Raw genomic sequence first — 26,871 nt, forward strand, 5'->3', positions numbered from 1 at the left:
TTTCTTAAAATAATATTTTTAATATTACTTATTATCATAAAGATATATTTACACACTTTACAGAAATAGAAAATAAAAACACAAAGCTACGCATGAAAAGAAAAATAAAATAAGTACTCCAAGAGCTAAAGCTTATCTTTTATAAATTAGAACCCAAATGCTCAAATATGTACACAGTATTTCAACCATTTCTGATACACTTTATTTATTCATTTATTTATTAAATTGTTTTTTTTTTGCCCAGTTTAACATCAAAACAGAGACAGAGACACTGTACATTTGGCCTGGTGAGTTCTATGAGCACACACCTTGAACAAGAAAGATGAGGATTTAATACCTTGTTTTTACTGTGTTTTCCACATGGCCTAGTAATACTGTTGATAATCCATAGCTGGCTGTGGGCTATACAGGTATCCTCAGAATATATATATATATATATATATATATATATATATATATATATATATATATATATATATATATATATATATATATATATATATATATATATATGGTGTGCTGAACAAACTGGCCATGTTTATGAAGAGATATATTCACATGGAGCTTGCTTTTGTCTGGGTGTGAAGTTTCATTAGAAGCTATGCGGAAAATCAAGTTATTCTCAGCCCCTCACCCATGGGATTTCAAAATGCAGTTATCCTGTTGATTGCTCAGCTAGTGGACATGTGTGAATAAGTGGGATTGAATTTCAGCTATTTGATCCCTAAGATTCTACATTGCACATGCGCAGTGGTGCGTTTATCAAAAGCAAGCAATCAAATGTGTTGCTTGTCGGTCATTTTCTTTTGCCTCACTTGGTCAAGTGTGAGACAGCTGATAGGAGAGTGGAAAAATGCATTTATGACACTAAGGCAAAAGAATTAAGTACTGCCTGCAGTCTTTTGAGGTTTCCTTCTGTCTATTAAAAACTCATGTCTTAGAGACTAGAGTGTCTGAATTTCACTTGCCACAGCTCTCTTCATATACAAACATTCACGCAACTCCTTTTCTTCCTACACATAACAGGCAAATGCACATTTCTATAGCAAACATGATCTGAGCCTAAACAGCATCTCTGTGAACAAACCAGTGGAACATGCCTTGAAGTGCATAGGAATATAACTCAAGCATTGTAAGATAACAGTGGAGTGAATCTGGGCAGAAACACATGAGGAACTGGGCAGAGGTTTCTTTTATGTGAACTGAAAAGACAATTCTCCAACATTAAAGTACTGGTTTGAGTCTGGCAGCATTTGTTCTCTTTTCACCACAAGCTTCATTAGCCTGATATGCTGATAGGTGGCTCAGGCTGCACCAGGCAGGAGAGAAAGGTGTGAAAGCTCTCGTGTGTCCACAACACATTGTGTGGTAGAGTAATTCTCTGTAAGGTTGTGTTGTTGTTTTTTTTTGTGTGTTTTTTTTTTGTTTGTTTGTTTGTTTTTGTTTTTTTTAAATATGACCACACACGCGCACAGACATAAAATACAGCTTTCCACACTGTATTCAAAAGTAAGCTTTGGACAACCAGCTAGACAAGAATCAGTCAATAAAATTGTCACAATACACTGGAAAATCATTACATGCCAAGAGAAAGTGTGTTCGGGATATATTTTTCCAGCAGCATAATGGAATTGCAAAAGTGCAGCCTTGCATGCCCATACAGAAAGGTGCTGGAGCAAATCCGCTAGGGGTCTCTTCTATACCAGGCTTTGGATGTTGGTGATGGGTTTGTCTTTGGACAATCCAACAGATAGCCATCACTAAGGAGTTGTGTTATATAACAGTGATGGGGGTATTTTTATTTATTTATTTATTTATTTATTTATTACAGATACAAGGCTTGAATTGTGCTGAAACACCGCTTTACTTCACTCTGTGAATGGGGTAGCTCAGCTGGTGCAGATGTTATAGATACATTCATGAAGAACATTGTGGATGCTGAAATTATCCTGCACCTCTGTTAGGAACAGATATGAGTGATTCTAACCTTGTCTCTTTGCTTTCATACCATTTACTGTATCACAACAGACCTGGGGTAACTTACTCATCTACTCAGATATTCTGCCCTGCTAACGTGTGAGACAAGCATGTCTCATTTGAAGGAGCATTTATGAAACATCTCTGTCTATATCTCTGTCTGAGAACGTATGAAATAATAATAGTGAGACTGGAAATATTTGTAATCGCAGTACCCTATGATTCTATTATTTTTTCTTCAAGGTGAGCTTGGCTGGGTGTTTTACTGCTGTGGTTCTTAGGCACGATCTTGTTAAGAGTTGTTCCAGCTGCAAGGCGTTGATGGTGGAGGATTTTTCTTTAACTTCCATATGGAGAAATGGCTTATTGGAGGGTGGGGGAGGGAATTAGCTGCTGATTTAAGAAAAACACCAGCCATGCTATTTGAGCAACACAATTATGTATATGAGTAACAGTCTTGTAAAAGCTTCATGTCTCTGAATTATAGTTGCAAAAGAAATAAGGGCCTGATGTTAATGGAACGATGTCTGCTCTGTTATCTTAGATTATAGAGTGTTACATGGTTACAATAAACCCACAGAAGAAGAGGGTATATGTGGTCACGAACTAAGCCAATTTGTCAACGAGCTCAGACTACAAGGGCCTCGGACTCCAGCTAACCCCCTGTGAGGCCCATCTGAAATAGATTAGGAATGGGATTCAATGACCACAGCAATCAAAGCAATGGCCACCTGTGCTGAAGAGGCTCAGGCTAAAAGGCAACCGCTCCCAAAACAGGGAGAATGATAATGGCTTACAAAAACTGAATCTGAATACATAGCTATAACAGTGGATACATAGACAGGGATATATATATATATATATATATATATATATATATATATATATATATATATATATATATATATATATATATATATATATATATATATATATATAAACATTCATATATATAAACATTTATATATAGAACATAGATATGTTGTACTCAGTACTGAACAGTGCACGTGTAAGCATGTTTATATGTGTGTTTCTTAAATAAATGCACAAAATATAGACAATTCCAATACAGGCTTCTCTCACAGCACCCTGAGAAAAAAAAAATTAAACCAAAGACAGAATCAAAGTTTTAAAAAAGTAATAAGTTCCACTATGGTGTAAAAGAAAGGCATATTGTTGTGTCAATCAAATATCTCTGTCCTTGGGGGCAATTCAGCCTTTAGCACAGCAGTCAGAGAAGAGAGCACTACTGGTTGGTATGAAAAACAGACTATCACTGCATTTTCAGACTATCACTGCAAGTGTCTGCTTTGAAAGATTTTTGGTCTGATTTGTTTAAACTATGTTTCTTTGCTACCATTGTTTTTATAAATTGGATGTCAGAACAAATATGGTGTTGTACATACATATGCTTAGGTGTTTCAAGACTTAAATAAGAGGTAACATGTTCGTTCGTCTCTTTTTTTTTCATTCCCATGGCAGCATCGCGTTTTAGATTTACTATTTGGCACTTCAATAAAAGGAGAGGTGGTTTGCTGAGCAGGGCAGGCCGTCCCAGCCAGTTAACAGTCATGTATGTCTGCTGTGGCGAGGTGAAGAGTGGGGGTGGACGACAGACATGACACATGGTTAGTAAAGTAGTGCAATCCTATAAGGAGACACTGTCGGCTTGAACCTTGTGATGTTGGGTGCCTATAGGGTAATGCATAATACGCTTTGGATAGCAAAACTTTTAAGAACAATAATCCCTAATAATGGTTGTGTAAGTACAAAAATGATGAAATGCAATCAATCCATATACCATAGATTTTTGTTTGTTTGTTTACTTGACACCTGATGATAGTCTTTTAATGCAAAGCAACACAATTCAGAGGTAATTATATAATCAGAAGTGGTAGCTAAATAAAATCAAATAACGTGTTGTAGCTACTTTTATCAGACATAAGGTAAAATGAATTGGAGCATTGTTACCTTTGTCAAAAGATGGAAGTGGATAAAAGAGATGAAGTTTTCAATAGTGCCTTTACCTTCACATCCCTGTCACTTCCCTCCCATATGACATTTGTTCACACCAGAATTTGCCACAACACAGCACTGGAACAAAGGGCATCTTTACACAGCAGAGAATGGGGTAGCACACCTCGAAGAAAAAACTGACACTGTTGCATGAAGATTGTTTTGGACCAGGCTTCTCAGTGCTCACACGTCATGCAAAGTGTGGCAATGAAAAGGCTTTAGAAAGCTAATGAGGAAAAAACACTGGAGGAGAGAGAGAGAGAGAGAGAGAGAAAGAGAGAGAGAGAGAGAGAGAGAGAGAGAAAGAGATGGACAGACAGAAATAGAATCTGATAGCTCGTGCTCTATATCCCCCCCACCCCATTCCTGGCCCACAATTCTTCATAGAGCTGAGGGTGAGTGGCTTGTCCTGGTATTTTGTGGACAGAAGAAGAGTTTCTTGAAGAACCAGCAGGTGCTATGGACATCACTCTTCAGGCTGGGCTGGAAAGACCCCTTGTTACAGGGCCCTCCCTAAGACAAAGGAAGAGCATTGAAATCAGAACCAAAGGGGTGGGCGCTCGAAGCAGTGCCTGCAAGAGAAAGAGACAAAAAAAGTCTTTGGAATAATTGGTGGTTACTATAAATATATTGCAACAGTTCTAGATTAACAGAAATGACATGGGGCACTGGGGGAAGAAGTGCAGTCAGTAATGTTATTGTTCAGTTCTGCTTATGGTTATCATCAGAGTAGTTTCAGCCTCAGACCTTCTGCCCATGGGCAATGGAGCACCTGGTATATTTTGCACACTTTTCTGGCCACAAGCTTCAGAATTGTAAAGGTTGCAGTCTGCCCTCTATACTTCTGTGCTCTAGTTTTAAGTCAGAGAATAAACCTTTGAGCACAAAGAGCAAGATATAGTCAATGGTTTAAATCATTCACAAAATTGTGCTTTGTCTGAAGCAGTGGTGAGTAAGCCAGATAATCTTTTGTGTTTGCAAAAAAAATACTGGACTCTAGTGAAAAGTTTCTTTACTAGATTGAGCCTGGGTCTCCAAACAAAAAACAAACAAACAAAAAAATCCAGCTTTTTTCAACAAATGACATCAATCTAGATAAAGAAAATTTTATGTTCATGCAGAACCGTACTTCATGCTATAACATGCATTGAACTGTGCGCCAGTGTAATTCAAGGATATATTTTTGATCGTCCTTTTCTGTTCCAATCTGATTGTAAAGATAGCTTTGTTCAATAACAACAGCCTCCATTGACTGATAAGAGTCAGCATCTCCAACATCTTTTGATACATGTAAGAGAACAGATTTGAATCTCACTGGTTTTTGTTTGTGAATCATAACTGAGTCATTTTGCTCTGTGACTTCACCTAGGTATTTTGCTGTGTTATTCCTCAAACCAAACAGAGATGTCTGTAGATTCAAAATCAAAGTAGGATATACAGTTGCAATAAAAAATTATTCAACCCCATTGCAAATCAGGTTTAATATCACAATTTGCAGACGTTCAGCTGTTTGCAATGAACAAATCAAACAAAGGCAACTGAAATAGTTGAATTCCCCAAATTCAACTGAAAATGTAACATGATAATGATTTCTCCAGTTTCAAAATTATTCCACCCCTTCATGACAAGTATCTTTAGCATTTAGCAGAGCACCCGTTTGCTGTTATGACCTGCTGAAAGCGAGATTCATAGCTTCTGGAATCTTAGCCCATTCCTCATGAGAAGTGGCCTCCAGTTCAGTAATATTCATGGGTTTGCATGCTGCAACCACCTTGTTCAAATCCCCCCAGAGATTTTCTATGGGGGTTCAAGTCAGGTTACTGTGATGGCCCTGTAGAATCTTCCAGGACTACTTCTGCAACCAAGCCATGGTAGAATTTGAGGTATGCTTGGGATCATTGTCCTGTTGGAAGGTCCAATGATGCCCAAGCTTCAGCTTCCTTACAGATGGCATGATGTTTTCTCCTAGGATTTCCAGATACTTCAATGAATCCATCTTCCCTTCCACACGCTACAGGTTTCCAGTGCCAGAGGATGCAAAGCAGCCCCAGAGCATCACCGAGGCACCACCATGCTTGACTGTGGACAGAGTGTTCTTTCTTCATTCTTCTTCCTCCAGACATACCGCTGATCCATCATGCTGAAAAGTTCCAGTTTTGTTTCATCGCTCCACAGAACAGAATCCCAAAACTTCTGTGGCTTATTTATATGCTTTTGAGATGGCTTTTCTTGTGCTTTTGGGTCAGTAGTGGTGTACTTCTGTGTTTAGATCGCGCCTTACTGTGCTCACTGAAACCTCAGTGCCTGTTAACACCAAGTCTTGCTACAGGTCTATTGCAGTCACTCGGGGGTTTTTGACAAACTGCCGTCTCAGAAATCTGGTTGCAGCCGTTAATAGCTTCCTTTTTCTGCCCCAACCAGGTATTTCATAAATTTTCTACCCCTAGCCAGTTCAGGTATTTCATGTGTTCCAGCTCAAGCACACCTGGTACAACTAATGAAGCCCTTGATTAGTTAACCCTTGAGACAACACCTGTTTTGCATATTTGTGCTGCTTTAAGGGATTCTACTCAGGGGGTTGAATAATTTTGAAATAATATTGAAATGTAAGTTGCATTTTCAGTTGAATTCGGGCAAACCACTTGAAACATTCGTGTTGAACTATTTCAATTGCTTTTGTTTGATTTGTTCATTGCAAACAGCTGAAAGTCTGTAAATTTAGACAATAAACCTGATTTGCAATGGGGGTTGAATAATTCTGATTGCAACTGTAAAGTGACTCTCTCATCAGGTTTTTTTTTTTTTTTTTTTTTAACCTTTTCATTTATGTGCCACTATAACTAGTCTGAACTTTCACTATTTTCTGTATGTCCTTTAAAGCTTTTAAGGAAAATGTTTCCTGTTTCTTTCTTTAATGTAATGGCATCTGGACCTCATAAAGAGCTGTTGATGCTTATGCTAGGGTTCCATTATCACAACCTTCAAGTCCCATTACATCAACTGTGGTTATAACAACTTGTTCTCAGCCTCACACTTACAGTCCTGTATAAAGCATGTAAAAAAAAGCATGTGTAAACCTGAACCCCGCTAGTCATTCTGGCTGCATTAGAGTAAATGTTATTTAACAGCAGCTCTTGGCTTACAGTATCCTCACTAAGAAAAGACTAATGCCTTGATTTATTAGGGGTGTGTGTGTGTGTGTGTGTGTGTGTGTGTGTGTGTGTGTGTGTGTGTGTGTGTGTGTGTGTGTGTGTGTGTAAAAATACATGCAAACTTAATAACACAGAGAAAATAATGCAAGCTGATTTACTAACAAGGTCCATAATAAAATTAAAAAATTATAATAATAAAGGGTGCAGAATAATACAGCTAATACAGCTTTGCAAGATTCCCTTAATGAATATTGATTTTAGGGCATGTCATTATAAAAAAAAAAAACATACCAAAATACAGGGCAGTCTGTGCAAAAAAAAGATTCATTTAAAACCACGTGTAAATGTCACCTGCATAAATTTTCTGATGAATAAAATTGGCACTGACACACAGTAGGCACAGGAGGAGGAAGGCATGTAAAGTTTAGTTCATTCTCTTTATGTGAAAGACGTCACACAGCAACTGGGTGTGTGTATTGGCTTAATATTCACATGTGTGAATTATTGAAGTTCTTTGCTGAAGAAGGAATTTAGTCTACAGTACTGCATATGGTCTAGCGAGCAAGGCTGCTGTGGGCTGTAATGTTTAATTAGGAGTAGTATGATAGTATCACTGGTTATATATAAACTTGTATAAACTAGGCAGTGGTTGACACTGTTAAGGTCAACTGGCCAGCCAAGGGCAGAAAATCAAGAGGTATTCTTGTTCCATTTCTTAAGTACACACTGTTCAGCCCCATTGCCACTTATTCACAGTGTAGTTAAGGGCCATTAATTGTCACCCAGAAGAGGATGAGTTTTCTTTTTTGACTGGTTCCTCTCAAGGTTTCTTACTCATGTCCTCTCAGAGAGATTATCCTTGCCACTGTTGCATCTGGCTGGTTATTTAAATAAAATTGAATGGAATTGTTCAAAAATCTTTCTATTAACCCTATTGTTTTCATCCATTTGGCAAGCACAATGTCTTGCTATTTTAAAATGTATTGGCAAAACAAATTGGCAAACATGATGAAAAAGAAATTATTCTTTCTACTTTCTACTACTATAAGTTAAGTGTTTTTTCCCCCTGACTGTCCCCTGCCTATTATCAGATTTAGAGAAGGGATAATTCTTCTGGTCAGGTTGCACCCAGTTTCAGGCTTGCCTGATGAAGTGCAAGGCAGCTTTTCTTACCCATTGGAAAATGTGACATTTTGTACATTAGCCAGATGCAGGTTAGAGGCTCAGTACAGGGTTATCCCATGTGGGGAACATTGTTGATTTACTATTAGATTCATATTTTCTCTTTGCTAAATAATTATTAGTCAAGCAACATTATAGTGCTACAATGGAAGAGTGACAAACTTCAAATGGATTTCATTAGATTAGCATCTGAACTTTGAATGTTGTGGTTTGAGAGTCCATAATTGTTCTCATGGTGCCATTCACTGGCGGCTTGATTGGCATGCTAGTCAAGCAAAATGAGCTGGCTCAGTCAACTACGTCTGTCGGGATATGGGTGAAAAGGCGGAACAGGATGAACTCTGAACTCCAGGAAGGCATGAGAGGAGCCGAAGAAGAGAGTGAATGAAAGAGAAGTCTTCATGTTGTTTAGGTTTGAAGTGCTGTTTTGGAGTGTGCATTGTGAATCACTGAGCCGTTTCCTTTAATGGAGCTACACAACTTCCTGCAGATTCCCTCATTGTGCCCCGCCAAAATTCTGGGCTTTAAAAACAAGCATTGACTGCCTAACTCGCCAAGAGAATGCCTCATTTTTAACTGGCCAGGAGAGGCATTGAACACTTAAAGGCATGTGTAGTCCCACAAGTACAAGCTTCCATGCCATGGGCTTGCTCTTTGTGTTCACCTTTGTGGCGTCACCACTGCTTGTTTCCCTCGGATCACGGGAGAGAGTGAATAGGGGATAGAAAATTCCCAGACGAAATCTGGCCAAAACAATAACAAACTATAATTCACCATTGATTGTAAAACTGTGAAGGATATGGGGGCTTGGGGTTCTCTTCTTTTCAAGCTTTCATCTCCATGCCTTTAAGAACAATTAACTATGCTATAAAGGGTTGTCTTGCCTGTATCGGCTGAAAGGATTAATTGCATATGAGGTTAATTTATAGCAGTACTTGTGTTATGAACTTGCCACCTCCTGAAGGGATATTATACCATGCAGAGTTTATCTGTTCTGCATTTTTTTTGTGTGTGTGTGTGTGTGTGTGTGTGCGTGTGTGTGTATCTGTCTCCATGGTTCCTTAGATATTACACAGGTTTTTACAAAAAAAGTCTTTACAAATTGTCCGTAACATTTTTATCCAGCAGTAATGACTTCCAGTTATTGTACTATTCCTATCATGTGTGATTTTTTATAATAAGAAATGACAGGCTGCTGCATAGAAATTCGCTTGACTTTAAAGATAAAAGAGAATTCAAGGCCCAGACATGAAACCCAATGTTTCATCATGTGAAAACGTACTCCAGAAAAAGGGCCCTGATTGTATGTGGTAAGTGTTTGGCTGAAAGGGTGGTGATGTCTTATTTGATTGCCAAAATTTGTGTGAAATCTTACCTTACTTCCTGCTTATATATTTGGTTACAGTCTTTCATTCTGGATATAATGTAGAGCTACTCAACATGAAAAGATATATTGAACCCAGTCTAAAGTACAGTCATCACATAAAAACGATTAATTTTACTGTGTAAACAACAGAGAAAAATGAGTATACGTCAGTTACATTTTTCCTTTCCTCATGTTACACGTCATTTTCTACTCATTTCTTTGGTGTGCAGCGTTGCTAACAGATAGGGGGGAAAACCTTCTTCATTTAGAAATGAATTACTGCATATTTTGTGTTTGTTTGTTTTTTCCTAGTAAAAGTGCTGGAAAGCCAGGACATTTGTTGTGTCCTTTCTAATTTGTTCAAATACTGTACATTTCAAGTGAATTTTCATAAATCTTCTGATTTGTTAAAACTAAAGACGTTCCGTCTCATCCATCACAAAAGTGTTGTGCATTGTGGGACTGACCTTGATCTAAAATGGCATGGGCCCCTTGTGGGACAGACGGGGTCGAGGGCGCCTCCTCCTCCAGCCGGAGGGTCTTTGGTTCCGGCCAGCTCGGGCAGGGTTCTGACGCACAGGAGTCCTCATGCTACCCACCTCCTCCAGCTCCTTGCTATGCTCGGTGGAGGTCACTGGACCTGTGGGTCAGAGAAAGAACACTGTATTCCATACTGATGCATTTGACATATATGCTAATCCTCTGTTTTGTTAACTACTTGCCAACGGCAGTTCAGTTTACTGAGACCATCTCCTGATTTTAATTTCTTAAACTCTATCAATGGCTCAGCAGGTCCAGACTACCATTCCTCAGTCTCATCAGTACATACCTTCCCTATCAGTTTCACTGTCATTTCTGAATCATATGATTTAAGGTGGATTACGGAATCAGAAGCTTTTTGGGGTTAATAACCAGAATCAGTCACAAAGAACTATAAAAAGGTGCAACAGCCACCAGTCTGGTGATCTCAGATCTCAGAGAATCGCATTTACTAAGTACATTAATTCTGTGAATGTACATTATTCATTCTTATAGAGTGAGGTCCAAAAGTCTGAGACCTCTATGAAAATGACTCTATATGGTGTTCTTTTCTAATTTAACACAAAGCTTTTCATTACAAATGATATTATCAGCAGCAACCCGAGTGAAAATAGATTATTTGAAATAGTTACATGAATCTCAGATCCATGTTAGATCAAATCCATCAGAGTGTCATCTCAACATGTGCTTCAATGGAAGGGATAAAACTCACAGAAAATCTGACTTTTTGAGCAAACAGTTGAAAAATGGTCAATATCACATTGAAATAGTGAAATAGAATTGATGTAACATCTTCTATATTTAAATAGTCAAGATGTTGCATATGTGTAACAGCATTTCCCCACCACTTTTTCATATACGCAGGTTTGTCTCCACCACTTGTTCAAAGTAAAGTACATTTTAAAAAATCATTTAATAGGTGTTGGCAGAAACTAATCCAAATGCTGACTAAAAAATATCAAGACATAATTTCCTGTGTTGTTTTCTCTGGATGGTGTCTATAATGAATCTCTCCTATATGATACAAACTCTTGTGTCCAGGCAGCTTTAAATGAACACAACACAAGCCATTTTCAAGCAGGGTTTCCTTTGGTTTCCTTTCATGCAACCCAACGTTTGCATATGCATTATGATCACATTATTTTATCATAATTTAGAGAAAATGTCACTATAACGGTCAATTAAACTGTGTGATGTATTCAGTGTGCTCAGGAAAGACAGCATGTAGTTGATGTAAACTGTATAAACTCAATTTTAAAATAGTTCCAAAGTATCCATCATTCCTTTACATTGCTTTCATTTTTAAAATGCTGGTATGAATTCAAATGCTTTTCTGTTAGATGCATTTCATAGAGATCATTAAAAATGCTTCAGTAATACATCTGGTGTTTTTTTTTTTCTTTTCTTTTTTAAATCAATTTTCATGTGTGTCACAAAAAATTTCTCAAACTTGATAGTTAAGGGTTTTTTGCTTCCTAATGGGATTCTATGTAAAATTCTTTCAGTGCTATGCCTTTGCATAGATTCTTTAGGGGGAACAAACCAAAGGATTCCAATGAGTGTACGTTAAATATTTAAAGATTTTGAATAAACATTTGCACCAATATGAATTTTTTCCTAACAACTCTGTGTTTTACTCAAGAAAGTAAAACAGTTCGTAAACAGCTTGTATGCACAGATGTGTGAGTGAGGATTTGTATGTATGGACATATAGTAAGTCTTGAATATACCCAGATGTTTCATATCATCACACAATAAGTGTAGTAAGATCTTGTAAGCCTGCTTTCCACATTTGTATGTGATCCAATTCTCCCCAACCTTTCACCTCTGTAGGAAATCAAAGCACTGCTCCAGGGAATTTGGGTTTGAAGTATCTTCATCTGCTCTCTGACACCTGATGTGAGTGATCTCACAAGTGATTCCACCACTGATCTCTTAGATGGCATTACTGAGTCTGGAAGTGTTTTGCATGAGAAAGCTACTAATATGCATACATCATGGGGAAATTAGGGAGTGGATTTATGGTAATTCAAGCATCAGAATTAATTGAATATAATGTGAAGCTCATAAAAACCTGTTTAATTATTAAATAGCCATTGGTTCTCAGTGCTGATTCAATGAACATCCAAGCCACCATTTCCAAGCAATTTATTTTGCAATGAATTTTTTACACAATGAAGGTCTTAAACATTTCCTTGCATGCTTTGTGAATTAATCTCTCTCTCTCTCTCTCTCTCTCTCTCTCTCTCTCTCTCTCTCTCTCTCTCTCTCTCTCTGTAAAGAGAGAGAGAGTGAAACTTTTGCGCCTGTTGCCACCAAGTCTTGCTGCAGGTCTTTTGCAGTCACTCGAGTGTTTTTCACAACCTGCCTTCTGAGAAATCTGGTTGCAGCCGTTGATATCTTTTCTGATATCTTTTTCTGCACCCTTTAGATATTTCATAAATTTTTGCCCTAGCCAGTTCAGGTATTTCATGTGTTCCAGCTCAAGGACACCCGCTGCAACTAATGAAGCCCTTTATGAGGGATTCTATTCAGGGGGTTGAATAATTTTGAGACTGGAGAAGTCATTATAAGTTGCATTTTCAGTTGAATTTGGGGAAACCACTTGAAGCATTCATTGTGTTGAACTATTTAAATTGCTTTTGTTTGATTTGTTCATTGCAAACAATTGAAACTCTGTAAATTTTGACAGTAAACCTGACTTGCAATGGGGGTTGCATAATTTTGATTGCAACTGTATGCTCAGAATTTCCGCTTCTTGAAAATATCAACAAGGGCTCCTTGTCTTTCAGTGGAATACAATGAGTATTTAAGCATACTCTATTTTTTTCAAAAACTAGTCTTATATTCAAGCTAATCATCTTTAGTTGCTTTGTTACGTGTTTACATGAGAACAGTTGACTAATTCATTCAAGGCATACAAAGACTCCATTGCATGTTTTAAATGGGGGGGGGGATCCGACTTTCCCCCAGGCAGCCTAATTCTACACTTATCCTCTTGTTATTGGACCAAAAACAGAATTAATGAAGGAAGTTTATATATTCAGTCAGGATTTAACTCATGTCTACTTAATAGTTGGTGGGGGTAGGTAGAAGGTGAGGGGTTAAAATGTAAAAATGTTTGAGTATGGTTAGAGCTGACATGGAGGTTTTTTTTTCTCAAGAGTAACAGAAAAACACACACGGGTCTTATCCATGATCTAACTGTCAGTGCAACCATCATTCAATCATGCGTGTCTCTGAAACATGACAGGAAGTATAGAGCCAAATTGTCTCAAAGGTATGAAAATTCCAGGATTGATACAGAATGTCCCAGCTTGGCCTCCAGAAGAGGTTGTAATTACAACTGAACAAGCTGAATACTGCTTATCAACATGTTACTTTCACTCTTCTCCCCATGCTCAGCCTGTCATAACCCCTCTCCTTAATGAGACAATTTAAAGATTTCCTGCCATCACAAGCCGCCTGTCTTTGCCCAGCGTCTTGAGGAAGTACATCTGAGTTCGGGTCAAAAAAGCATAATGAAAGCTGCTAAAAATAAAGTCTCCGGCAGCCATCAGAACAACGTTTATGAATTAACTCTTAACACCCGGCAGAAACTCAATCAGACAGATGCGCTAAATATTGAGGGGGAAGTCTATTTTAAGCACATAGGATCACTCTATTTGACTGTTTTACTGCTCTTGACTTTGTCTCAAACCACATGGATCTTTTTAGACCTCTGATGAATGCTGCATCCTTTTAAACTCCACCAACAATGATGGCAAAATGACAAGAACAATAAAAGTGTTTGTAGTAGAATAGATTGTGCCTACATATTTGATCAGTTTCTTAACCCACTACTCCAACCACCATGGAGTATAATGCCTCATTCTTGTATTATATTGACAATTACTGTACTATACCATACTATACTATACTATACTATACTATACTATACTATACTATACTATAAGTGACTCTTAAGACACCATATCTTATGAGAAAATCAAATGAGTGAGAGCAGTGTGGTTTGGTTTTATACAAATACAGTTTTAAGAAAAAGTATGAAAGCTAACACTGTTTTAAAGTTTACCATTCATTTACAAGTGTGAGACCATAACTCTTCTTTAGACATCCCTCAGTAAGGCTTAGTTTATTCCCACTTGCCATAGCTGCTTCACCTATTGCTTGATCATGATGCTTCATAATTCCCTTATTGTAGTTTTGAAAAAAGAAGAATGAAAAAAGAAAATGATAAAAGAGTGAACTTTTTGGTGCCTTCTTTCAGCTCGACTGAAGATAGTAGTGCAGCAGTAACTATTCCCATTTCAGTTTGTGTGACAGACTGCTCCATCCTCCAGAGTCATGATGAATAGCCAGAAGTGCTACTATTTCATTTTCTTCTCACTGCCTCGGTGCACTCCTCGGGTGCTATCCATTATGTTGGCTTTTTCACACGACTGCCTTGCTCCTGCTGGACATACGGAGGTTGATAGCCTGTCCCTCTAAATCCACAGTCTGTCTCTCATGCGGACAACTAGTGCCTCTTCAAGCCCGTCTGGCAGAGGAGAAAGAGCCACAGGGCACAGGGCAGTTATGAACAGCCGGCTGAGTTTGATGGGTGACTCACTGAAACACTGTGTCTAGCTAAAATGTATAATATACAGCAAATATAAGTGTGCTGCACCAGTAAAAAAAAAAAAAAAAAAAAAAAAAAACAACAACAAAAAATTAATCCACAGACAAGAAGGACACATGATTATTATCAAGGATGCATTAGAGACATGTTTTGGAGAGCATGTATACGGAAAGGGCAGATGGATTTAATCTGTTTGCCACTACTCCAGGAAGTGAGAGATTAGATCTATTTATGTGCAAAGCAGAACCAGGTGAGGACAGGACAGCGTTCCTCTATGGGGAGATGTATTACATGTGTTTTCACTCCTCAAGCTCAACCTCTGATACTTACCCAGTGCTGCCTATTCTCAGTCAGGTAATAGAGCTCTGCTATGCTATGTAATTAAATTGTCTCTGTTTGAATGTTAAAAATGGTCTTATATGGTTTCCTTATTAAACTAGCCAATGATTTATTGTCTATCTTTACCGTGCATTTTATATATATCATATTTAGAATGAGCCACAAACACTGAAACAATAGCTGAATGGGACATGCTTAGCCAGCATGGAAAAAAATTGTAGTGAAGCATGATGAGAGAAGAATTAACCAAAGAAAAAGGCTAATAATACCTACAAAATGGACAAAGACAGACAATAATTGATAATGATGCTGATGGCAGTTTCATAAGGAATCCTGGTGAGTCATTTAAAAAATAATAAGATTTAAAAAAAAAAAAAAAAAAAAAAACTGTATACAGTATATACTAAAACAACCCCTTTATCACGAAACACTAGCCACTAGAAGACACTAGGAGACATAATACTGGACAAACATATTGTAACAAATCTTAAATTTTATACTACATTCGTGGCTGCTGTAGACCAGAAATGTATTGATTCATGTGTGCACAAGTAGAATCACCAGAAGAAAATATAGTCATTTGTCGAGCATGATCACAGAAAGGTCCTAGGTTTCTGCTTTCAACCAGACAAGCTTGGCTCCACAATCTCTTACAACTGGACATTCCATTGGAAAGAACTCGACAGCATGTATGAAATGAACTATAACAGGATTAAATAGCAGAGCATCAAGACACTCTCTCCCCAGCATGAATTACAGATATAACAGCTTGTAGCAGATACTCTAAGTCAATGCAGGACTAGTCTTGTAAGCCAGACTTCTAGTTGGATAGTCAGATACCTTTCCACACTAAAAAAACAACAACCTATTTTCACCGGAAGAGGCCATTTTGGTAACAACCAACTACACTATGTGTAGTTTGTTCATCACACCAATATGTGCTTTTTAAACATCTCATTCCAGATTTAGTCCCCCTCTGCTGTTATAATAAACTCCACTCTTCTGGGAAGGCTTTCCACTAGATTTTTGAGCATGGCTGTGGGGATTTACTCATTCAGCCACAAGAGCATTAGTGAGGTCAGGCACTGATGTTGTGTGAGAAGGATTGGGGTGAAGTCGGCATTACAGTTCAACCCAAAGGTGTTCAGTGGGGTTCAGTGCAACTCGAATTCTTCCACATCAACCTTGCATGGTTTGCACAAGCAAACCATGTCTGCATGAATCTCAGTTTGTGCACAGGGGTATTGTCATGTTGGAACAGGATTGGACCTCATAATTCCAGTGAAGGGAAATAATAATTTTACAGCATACTATTCAATTGTGTGCTTCCAATTTAGTGGTAGCAGTTTGTGGAAGACTCACATATGGGTGTGATGGTCAGGTGTCCATATACTTTTAGCCATATAGTTTAGTGTATGTATGGTTCTGCACATGAGTGTTTCTAGAGTTTGATCACTAAACCCCCCCCCCCCCCCCCCCCCATCCGATATCCCTCCCGAAGAATATTACAAAAATTTAAAAATAAATAAACAAATAAATAAATAAATGTAATTATAGGGGGGTCCAGGAGTAAGAATATTTTTGCTGTTCAATTCTTCTGACTTGGGGAATAGTATTTATTTATTTATTAGTTTGTTTGTTTTCTTTAATCATATTATGTAACAACCATTAATTAAGAATGAATAAGTGCTGCAGATCATTTTAATAGTTCACTTTTACATGTCAATTTAGTGTAAAGGGTTTTGCCTACGTAAACTTTTGTTTAGGCATCAAAACTGCTTATTATTTGGTCCTGACAAACTCCATATTTTTATACCTTGGAACTCTGTTTTACCATGGTAATTTTTAAACAATTACTTGCAACATTACTAATCAATTCCTGAATTCTGTTTTATTGTGATGGGATTTCAGGTGCCAGCTTTGAATTTCAATAAAATAATAATTTCTCCTTTTTTGAACAGAGTGCATACCTACAGTATGTGTACACATAATTTAGGTATACACTCCGTTCAAAAAGGAGAAGAAATCTTTTTTTTGAAATACAAAGCTGGCACCTGAAATCCCATCACAATGATACAGAAGACACTTTTGAAATAACCTGTATATAAAACAACAAATATATAAACATTTTCATTGCATTTAAAATCCAACCCTACTTTCCAATCCTAATCCATCAGAGCCCCAAAAACAAATTCATTATATTTTGTACACAAATATCTGACAATATACTGGAAGAGGCCACTGAAACTGTGAAATTAGCTTCTAAACCAGGGAGGGCCAATTCCGGTCCTGAAGGGCCACTGCATTGTCCTGCATAGTTTATCTCCATCCCTAATCACGTACACCTGAAACATCTAACCAAAGTCTTATAAATGACAGGCAGGTGTGTTTGATTAGTATTTTTGTGAGTAAACTAACTAACTAGATCCCTAAATGAACAAATCACTTCAAAAAGCTTTCACTGATAATGACTAAATCACATCGTTTGTAGCAAATGCCAAATTAGAAGAGATAAGCAAGCATTCTTTTAGCAGCTAACAAGCTAATGTTATCGATCAAATCTGTGCCAAGTAAATTAGATCTGGGAAAATGGGAGGTCCTCAATTAACTAAATACAAATTCACATACTACTCATTAACACAGCGATAAGCATTAGCCTGGTAATTACCTCTCCTCAGCTACAATGTCATATTATGAATTATCATCTGATTGCAAGTCGAGGTTTCCACTGGGAAAAGTAAAGGGAGGGGGCTCGTGCACCAGTAAAAAAGGGTCTAGCGACGCCCCTGATTCTGCATGTATTAAACAAAATAATTTTCTTTTAATTAAACTTAATACTGTAGATGTTGCCATGAACCTTTTTCAATCCAATGACTATAGTTTGCTCCCAAAAGCTCAAAACCTGTGTCATGGCTTTCAAAAGTGTTCTGCAGCCTCAAACATTCTGAAGCTTGTTACCAGCTATGTGTGCAAAACAGCCATGGACAGAGTATCTGAGTCTTGGACTAGTGCCAAACAAAATGTTACAACAGAAGTGTTCCACAAAGCCAGAGGTGAACAACTTGTTCAGATAAAAACAGCCTTTGGCTTATTGGACAATTGGTTTGTGTGTGTCTGAAGTCATATTCTGTTTACATACTACATCCTTTTTATTACATTTACATGACTTCTGACACCATCAGTTAAGAGCATATGTGTATGAGAGTGAGCACTGGGGTGTGGATCCCCATGGGTGTGTAACCATAGCAGTTGGTGTGTGATATCAAAGCTATGATACCCAATGCTTTGAAGGACCTTCATTCACTAAAATGAGAACACGAATGTGAAACAAAAGAAAGAGAATCAAAAGGTGCATGCATACTACAGGTCTAAAGTGGAGCAACTCTGCCTTTTTTTAAAAAAAATTATTTATTTTTTTTACCTATATACGAAACAAATCTTTATGAACAGTGAACCAGATCTGTTTAAATATTTTAGACACTTTCTTTTGGGGCATGGGTTGGGGTTGAATAGAGAATTAAGATGCATTTTATTTTGAAAATGTCTGCATTTGAGGACTTTGAGAGCAAAGGTCTGTTCACATTATTGACAGATATAGGTCACTAACAGACACGGATGTAAACCAGAAATCATTTCTGGTCTGAGGAAAAATAATAAGACTTGTAAATGGTCATAGAGTGTTTTATTTTCTCCATTACACACAAATCTATGCCAAGTCCAATAAGCTGTAGCTTGCCAAGCCATCCTCCACTTAGTCATAGTAGAACAGTGGCATTATATCCTCAATAAGATTAGAATTAAGACAAAGCACTAACTTAGACACAGTACTGTTCGTACTGTCAGTCCTTCATTGAACTATTTGGCATATGGAAATGAATGTAAAGAAGCCACGGCTGTTGCTTGAGCTGCATATGAAATCAGCAGTGCCCCATTCTGAAGCATTCTGCCTTTTGAAGCCTGAGAGTCCCAGTGCTGCTTATCACATGCCTACCAGTAGCACAGGGCCTTGGCAGAAACTGGTACCAATCTCTTGTCGACTTTCAGACCACGTTACCATGGCAGCCACTCTGAAAGGCGCTCAGTCAGGACCAAAAGGAATGATATTGTGAATTGGAATGGAATCAGAGTCCCAGGTTTTACACATTTCAAGTTTTGAACCCGAAGCGCTTCATTAGCATCTGCTGGACAAGGTGGGTTATGCAGTGCATGTGGTCCAGCACATTGCTAGTTGCAAATATTTTGAAAGTACGTAACTGTTTGATATGCAGCATAGTGTGGCTGTGATCGTAGTGCACATGGGAGGAAATGAAGAACAGCTTTGTTTGGTGCTGCTCCACAGAGGAAAAAGGAGTGGATAAAAAGTTGCTCCCTTTGTCCCAGTGTTTCTTCTTGCTCACCCCTCAACCCACAAAGGTTGCTCCATTTTGCAACCTATTACTGAGAAGAAAAGAGGCTGTACTCCATTTTTTTTGGTTTAAATCAAACATGTACTTTGTCATTATTCAGCTCTCTGATCTCGTCTGACACGTTCAGATGGCACGCAGCTTTGGAAACTACACATGACCCAAATTAGTGCACTGCTTTAATGATGAGGTGAGAAATGGCCCAGTTCCAAGTGATCAGAGCGCAGGTTCAAAGCGGCGAGGCTGCCTGCTGTCGAAATGCTAATGAAGCTCAGCGAAAGAGAGAGAGAGAGAAAGCTGAACAGTTGCTCTGGATTGACAGGGGTGAATCAGTGGGTAGAGGTTACTGCAGGTTGGGTCCTCTAATTCACTGAGCTGCTCACACAAGTATATTAAGCAAGATTTCTCATGAATCAGCTCCAGGCAGTATGCCATTTTACAGAGGATTTGCTTTAAGATTTGGGAGAGGCTGAGTTTTGGATATCCCACTCAGCCATGGCAAGGAAAGTGCAGATTTGCATATCTCGCATGGCAAAAAAAGAAACTGCTTCCTGCTTCCATGGCACTGATAAATTGTGATGAATTCCATGCACCTCGGATCACTGAATCATAATAATCATCAGTGCTGAATTTCTGTGTTGTGACTCTATAAGTGCTGGGGGGTCAGCTGCAGTGCCCCTGCTTTGGGCCTGTGCCACACTACAGGGTGACTTAGAGAAATGCCAACACTGTACACATTTTGTGCTGAGAGGACATATTTTGATCCCCATGTTCTCTGTTAAAAATCTCCTCAGTCAGTAGAGAATATTTGTGAAGTGATGAATAAAGAAATGCATAACTAGCTAAGCAACTGATTTAGCATAGAATTTCTGCGCCAGATAGAAATCTGGAAGAGCTCTGAAGTCTTTCTAGTTCCAAAATATTTGCTCTGGTTCTCATGGTGCATTTTCAGGTCATTGAGATTGCAGCTGCAGTTCATTCTCAACTTTTGTTTATCTGTGTTGCGTATTAACCAATGTGTGTATACATTTGGTTAAAATGAAATGCAGTGCTCTTTGGTGCTTCCACTTTGGCCTTAAATATGTTTATAGACTTGATTTACGTCTTCTTTGCCACTTTAAAGAGCAAACTATTCACACTATTCACACACAATATAAGGTAATGCTGTTTAAAAAAAAAAAAAAAAATTATGAGAACCGTGGTTACAGCATTGGCTCTGATTTGCTGCAAGCATAACATCATCCCATATTTAAATCCTGCCAATAAAATGGAGTAATAAATAATAATAAAATAAATATACGTATATCACCCAACCATACTGTATATTAACAACTACAAGTTTAGTATGGCAAAGACTCAAGGACTTTCACTGCATATTATTTTGATTAAATTATTTGAAAAGGCAGTGCATGTCTATTCTGTAGCATGGGCCTGTAAATTGTGGGAATTCTCAGTGGACATGTAAAGTGTTTCCCAACTCTCCACCACTTCTTTGTGATCCACTTTCAGCTGTTCTCATTAAAGCATCTCAGTCCAAACAGCATACGAATACAGGGAACCATGGCTAGGGCACTACAATAGAAGCTCATATAAGACCAATTGTTGTGCTTACCTTTTTTTCTGCCTTATGATATCAGAACTGAAATGAGAAATTTCTACCCAGCTATGAGATAAAACCTAGTACAAAGTTTTGTTGTTTTTTTTACTCTGTATATGGACTGTAATATTGTGCTGACTTCATGTTGCAATATTTTCTCACCACATGTTTTAGATATTGAATGTGAAAGCAATTAAATTCTATTTAATCCTGAAGCGTCTTCGCCGGCATGGCTCGCTGTTCATAAAAATGTCTTCTCTGATCACATCTGATTGACAAGGGCCATGAAACTAATGCTTTATATTCAAACAGGGATCCATAAATCAGTGTATAAACCACCAGGCAGGATGGATGGTGTGAAGCGTTTAGAATGTCTGGCTTTAATTAACTAGTTAAGGCGAAAGAGAAAGAGGCAGGCTGGGGAGGTTTCAGGTGATAGACTGTGTTCATTAGCAACTTTCTGGCCAACAAAATCTGTGTAAAATCTGTAAGAAAATCTGTAAGGAACAAAAGCGATTCTGATGCCATAACCATTTTCCTCTGCTCAAAGTCTTACAGATTAGCAGCGGTGACAGCGTGCCGATCTGGCTGAAGGAAGCAGGCTGGCTGGTTGCTTTACCTCAGAAGCTGCCAGTACAGTACATGAGGCTCGCTACTGTTGCCAGACTCTGGAGTAGAAAGACTGAGCATCGAACAGCAATTTCAAGAATGCTACTAAACCTTTTATGTTCCCCGGAGACATACACCTGCGATTGTAGGAGAACAAGCAAGACCACCAGCTGTGAAAATTTTAAAGGCAGTTTAATATTTTAGTGCCTGTGTACACCTCCACATCAGAAGGGTCTCATTTGCTGTTGTGCAGTCTGGCCTGCATGCATATTTTATTCTGTTTCACCCTTTGAGTGTGTGGGTCAAGGTGAGCAGATTTATACAAAGGGCACTGAATTACATAAGGTTGGTTGACATGCCAAATCATTTATTATTTTAGCATGGCCACTTGGTAGCATTTTTATGTCCAAAGTGAGTGACGACATAACAGTGCACTTACTTTAATAAAAGGTGTTTGTTTTTAATAACATCAGCACTATTATTAATGATCTCCATTAACAAACAATACAATGAGACAAATATATTCTTTTAACTGCTTGGGAAGACCTTGTGAATGACAGATTTAAAAAATTTGTGTGAAACCATATATTTAATTTTAATGCTCACACATGAATGTGCTTATTAAATTGGTGTGTTGTCTTAACAGATAATACTTGATACTGACACAGTTAGAAGTTCTTATATTATTGTTGCTCCAGTTCTCAGTAAACAATCTAAAAACGTTTTGTGGCTTAAATTGAATAAACAAATTATGTAGTCTTGCCAAAGAGATATACTTTGGTAGACCTGTACAACGCTGTCTATATCAACTGATTTAAAATTCCTCAGTGAATTCAAACTTGGAACATTCTGCATAAGTATATTGATTTTGTATATTGCTGTTCTTGTTGTAGCCTTATTGGATTTGTATGTGTTTATGTTTTGTTTTCTTAAATAAGACATGTCCACAATGCTATAAGAACTGGTGCTCAGAATACTGCTACATTGTATACAGCCAAAGGTTTGTGGACACCTGATCATAACACCCTTATGTGCTTGCTGAACATCCTATTCCAGATTTACTCTCCGTTTGCTATAATAACCTCCAGTCTTCTGGGAAGACTTTCCAATAGATTTTGGAGCATGGCTATGAGGATTTGCCTATTCAGCCAAAAGAGCAGTACTGGGGCGCAATCGGCATTCCATCTCAAAGGTGTTCAGTGGGGTTGAGGTAGAGGCTCTGTACAGGCCACTTGAGTTCCTCCACACCAACCTTGGCAAGCCACGTCTTTATGGAGCTCGCTTTGTGCACAGGTGATTTGTCATGCTGGTACAGGTTTGGGCCTCTTAGTTCCAGTGAAAGGAAATTGTAATACTACAGCATACAATGAGATCCTCTACAATTACATGCTTTCCAACCTTGTTTGGGAAAGACACATATATGGGTGTGATAGGCAGGTGTCCACAAACATTCGGCCATATAGTGTATATAGGGAACTGATTTGAACCAAGAATCCACAACGTATTTCAACGTTACTTGCTTCTTTATAGCTGAAATTTAAATACCACCTGCTAACACAGATTGCATGGTACAGATGCCCGTGTCATCAAGTGTTTCTTCATACAATAGATGGGAGATATGCAGGTCACACAGGTCTTTAAGTAAATGTGAGCCACTGACCTTATATGTGTGTGTTCTTCTAAGCTAAAATATCAAGTGCACGTTAGAGGAAATTAAAAAAAGACTTGCTGAAGGGCATAATCCTTTAATAACTTTTCCGTAACAAGACTATACTTCCCAGTGGTTACCCACCATTATCATGTTATTGCTGGACATCTGGAAAGGTTTACAGTTTGGATGTTTTGTATGCTTTTCGTGGCCCTTTTAATCATAATTGTTGACAGAAGCCCCCTCTTTACATTAGGTAAACAGCCTGAAATTATGACTGAATGTTTCACATCCTTCCTCCTGTTAAAGGTGCTCTGTACGTGTAGAGTTATTAATGAGGCCTGTGTTTGTTTTGCTGGTCTTTCTACAGTCCTGGTGGATTCTGAAGGGTGCTGGCGGGTGCATGATTCTGCCTCAGCCATACATTCAGGCATACTTTAAATATTGATCAATGTCGTTGCAGTCATGAAGTTGGTTCTCTGCACACAGATGGTTTGTTTCAAATGATGTGGAGTGATCTCTGTGCCCTCACCTGCTTTCACTAAGGTGACAAACTAGGCGGCTAAAATTGCACATCTCTGGAGCTTTGTGTGTACGTGTGTGTACGTGTGTGTGCGTGCGTGTGTGTGTGTGCGTGTGTGTGTGCATTTCAACCTGTTGTTTTCCTCCCCTCTGTCTCCACTGAATGTGTTAAGGGGATATATCCTTTTCCTTCTTCAACTGAGGGATGAAACTCTGACATCGGAGGCAGTATAAGCTGACATCTTTACATACCAGGCTTAGGAATGGTGAGGTTGGAAGGCAGATCGTTTTCAGAATGAATTATGAATGGCTCACTGCAGAGAGGGCTTGGCCGGTTGTGAGGAAAGCCCATTGAAAGGTTGAGCTGAGCTGATTCAGGTATGCATAGCTGAGATATGCGAGGTCGCACGTTGTTCTGCCGACTGACTCTAAAACAACGAAAGAGGAGTCGCCTGTTGCACTGTGACTTCTACTGCTCGTCCCCGCCCTCTTTCAGTCTCTGCCTGCAGATAACCCCTTTCACAGACACACACAATCGCTCTGCGAGTCTCTTTATCTCTGGACTGAAATAGCTTGTAAATTCCACCAAACTACCAGTGAACTGGAAAAAGTGTGCGTCTGGAGATGAAAGGCTTCACATGCGCTGCCTACACACTCAGACACTTGCAACACCTTCCCGCGACAGCACACATACCAGACTCACAGCAGGTCTCTTCCTTTTCTCTTCCTCTCTCTATATCTCTATCACTTTCTCTCTTTGCCTCTCTCTCCCCATCACTGATGCCTGATTCCCTAATGCTGTCTGAGTGAAGCTAATGCTGCTAATGCTGCCTGGGAACAAGCGCTGGCCTGAGTCTGGGCATTACAGAGCCTCAGCCCAAGCGCCACAGACACACACATACATGCACACACACATGAAAGAGGGGACTGAAAAATGATACTGACTGTAATTCAGGCTAATTGCTTCCCATTTACTCATGCGAAGATAAAAATAGTAAGATCTCCTTAATGAAGGTGTGCAGATTGCCAGTTTGATGTGGCTAGTAGACTCTAGCCTGGGCACGCGCACACACTCCTCCTCCTAACACATGGCACATGCTTCCCAGCATTTGTTAATTGATTGGTGTGAGTATTTGAAGAAATGCAGGGATCTACAGAAGGGTCACTCTTGTTGTTTTTAACACCAAACTGCAACCTGCATCACATCTGCAAGTCGGCCACCGGTCAGCTGACATAAGCTCCCAGTCACAGCTAAGACTTGAATGACCTAGCATTGGGTTAAAGCTCTACTGCCAAATATGCATGTAGTAATGCTGTTACTACACATTAATTACACATTATGAAACCAGGCATTCGCACACTCTTTTGTGGGATTAAATTAAAGCCAAGTCCAGGCTTTCATGTATACAATGATCATATATATACATATATACACATGTACACACACACACATACACAGAGCCAAAATTCACAATAAAAGGTCTTTTGCTTTTGGAAATACAACCATTCACACTATACACCTGACTGTAGATTTCCATACTGACAGCACATTGGCTGCTTTCAAAGAAATCAGTCAGGCTGAATGAATTATACAAGCAGCTACACTATGTAACACATCAAGGAATGTGAGGAACATTCACAATGTGTAATAAGCATATGTGTTAGATTTGTGAGACCCAGCAACACACAGACCTCAAAGCTAGCTTAGCAATACATGTCACATACAGGAATAATCATGAATATATTACCCAATCATTTTATCCTTACAAATTCTGGCTCCCTTCTGTCAAAGAATTGACAGCATTCTCGTCAAGAAGAGGAAAAAAGAAGAAAAAACCCCCCCAAGAATACACAACAACAACATGCAAACCTCTGCAGTGCAGTACAGTTTACAGCCCAGGTGCTGTTTCTCCTCCTCTCCCAAGCCACAGAAAGCTAACTACACTGGGTAACTGATCAACTACAGCTGCCTCTAGCCGAGCTGAACGCTAACAGCATATAGACAGAGCAAGAGAGTGAGAGAGAGAGAGAGAGAGAGAGAGAGAGAGAGAGAGAGAGAAAATAGACGAGCATAGGGAGGCTCCAGGCAACAGCCTGCATGCTCCTTGACTTACCAGCACGGGCTGAACACAGCAGAGAAAGCAGCAGCACAATCACCAGCGTCAGGATCTTCACATTCATTTCTGCTCTCCCCTCCGTCTCTCCTCTAGTCGTGAGCTGATATACTGTAGTGGTGTGTGTGTGTGTGTGTATGTGTGTAGAAGCGAGGTAGAGGAAGGGTGGGTGAGCTCGACAGAGAGAAAGGGAGAGATACTGTTTGCTCCTGCGCGTGTGGCTGTGTGTGTGTGTGTGTGTGTGTGTGCTGTTTGTGTGTGTGAATGGGCTGTGTGAATGTGTTTGTATATCAGCGCCACTCTAAGACTGAGGGCAGGTCTCGGTTGGAGCTCTCCCACAGAGATGTGCACGGTTTCTTTCTTCCTCCTCCTCCTAGAATAGGAGAGCTGCAGTGTGCGCCAAGTTCAGTAGAGCTGTGAAGGCAGTCAGTCTGTGGCAGGTTTGCGTATGTTGGATGTTTGCTTAGAGTGGCTTCACTCGATCATGTGTCTTATATAACTGACTCAGGGGGTCACACAAAAAAGAGGGCCTCCCCCACTTACACCCCTCCACCCCTTATGTCAGCCCTCCCACTGAAAAACAGTGGAAGAGGGGGGTGGAAGAGGAAGATGGGTCACGGAGGTTTATGGTAATAACCCAACAGATGCTCCTGTTTCAAACTCTTTGCATGCCAGACAATTGGTGCACATCGGTGCATAATGAACCTGTAGGTTAGCTGATGACAGAAGACCTTCTTTAGACAGCTACAGTTACCTGGGAGAATTTTTTTCTTGCCACTCCCTAC

At 39.0% G+C, this 26,871-nt stretch overlaps 1 protein-coding gene across 1 annotated transcript; it reads right to left on the bottom strand.

Moving 5' to 3' along the window:
• apln (apelin) lies at positions 1–26,558 on the bottom strand. The gene is made up of 3 exons (XM_017475020.3): positions 26,087–26,558; positions 10,161–10,333; positions 1–4,565 (listed from the first exon to the last, which is right to left on the bottom strand). Exons 1-2 carry the CDS (start codon positions 26,151–26,153, stop codon positions 10,167–10,169), a joined length of 234 nt encoding a protein of 77 aa, XP_017330509.1. The 5' UTR covers positions 26,154–26,558; the 3' UTR covers positions 1–4,565; positions 10,161–10,166.
• Between the last annotated feature and the right edge of the window lie 313 nt (positions 26,559–26,871).

The sequence above is a fragment of the Ictalurus punctatus genome, chromosome 8 (genome assembly GCF_001660625.3).
Source record: "Ictalurus punctatus breed USDA103 chromosome 8, Coco_2.0, whole genome shotgun sequence".
Classification (NCBI taxonomy): domain Eukaryota; kingdom Metazoa; phylum Chordata; class Actinopteri; order Siluriformes; family Ictaluridae; genus Ictalurus; species Ictalurus punctatus.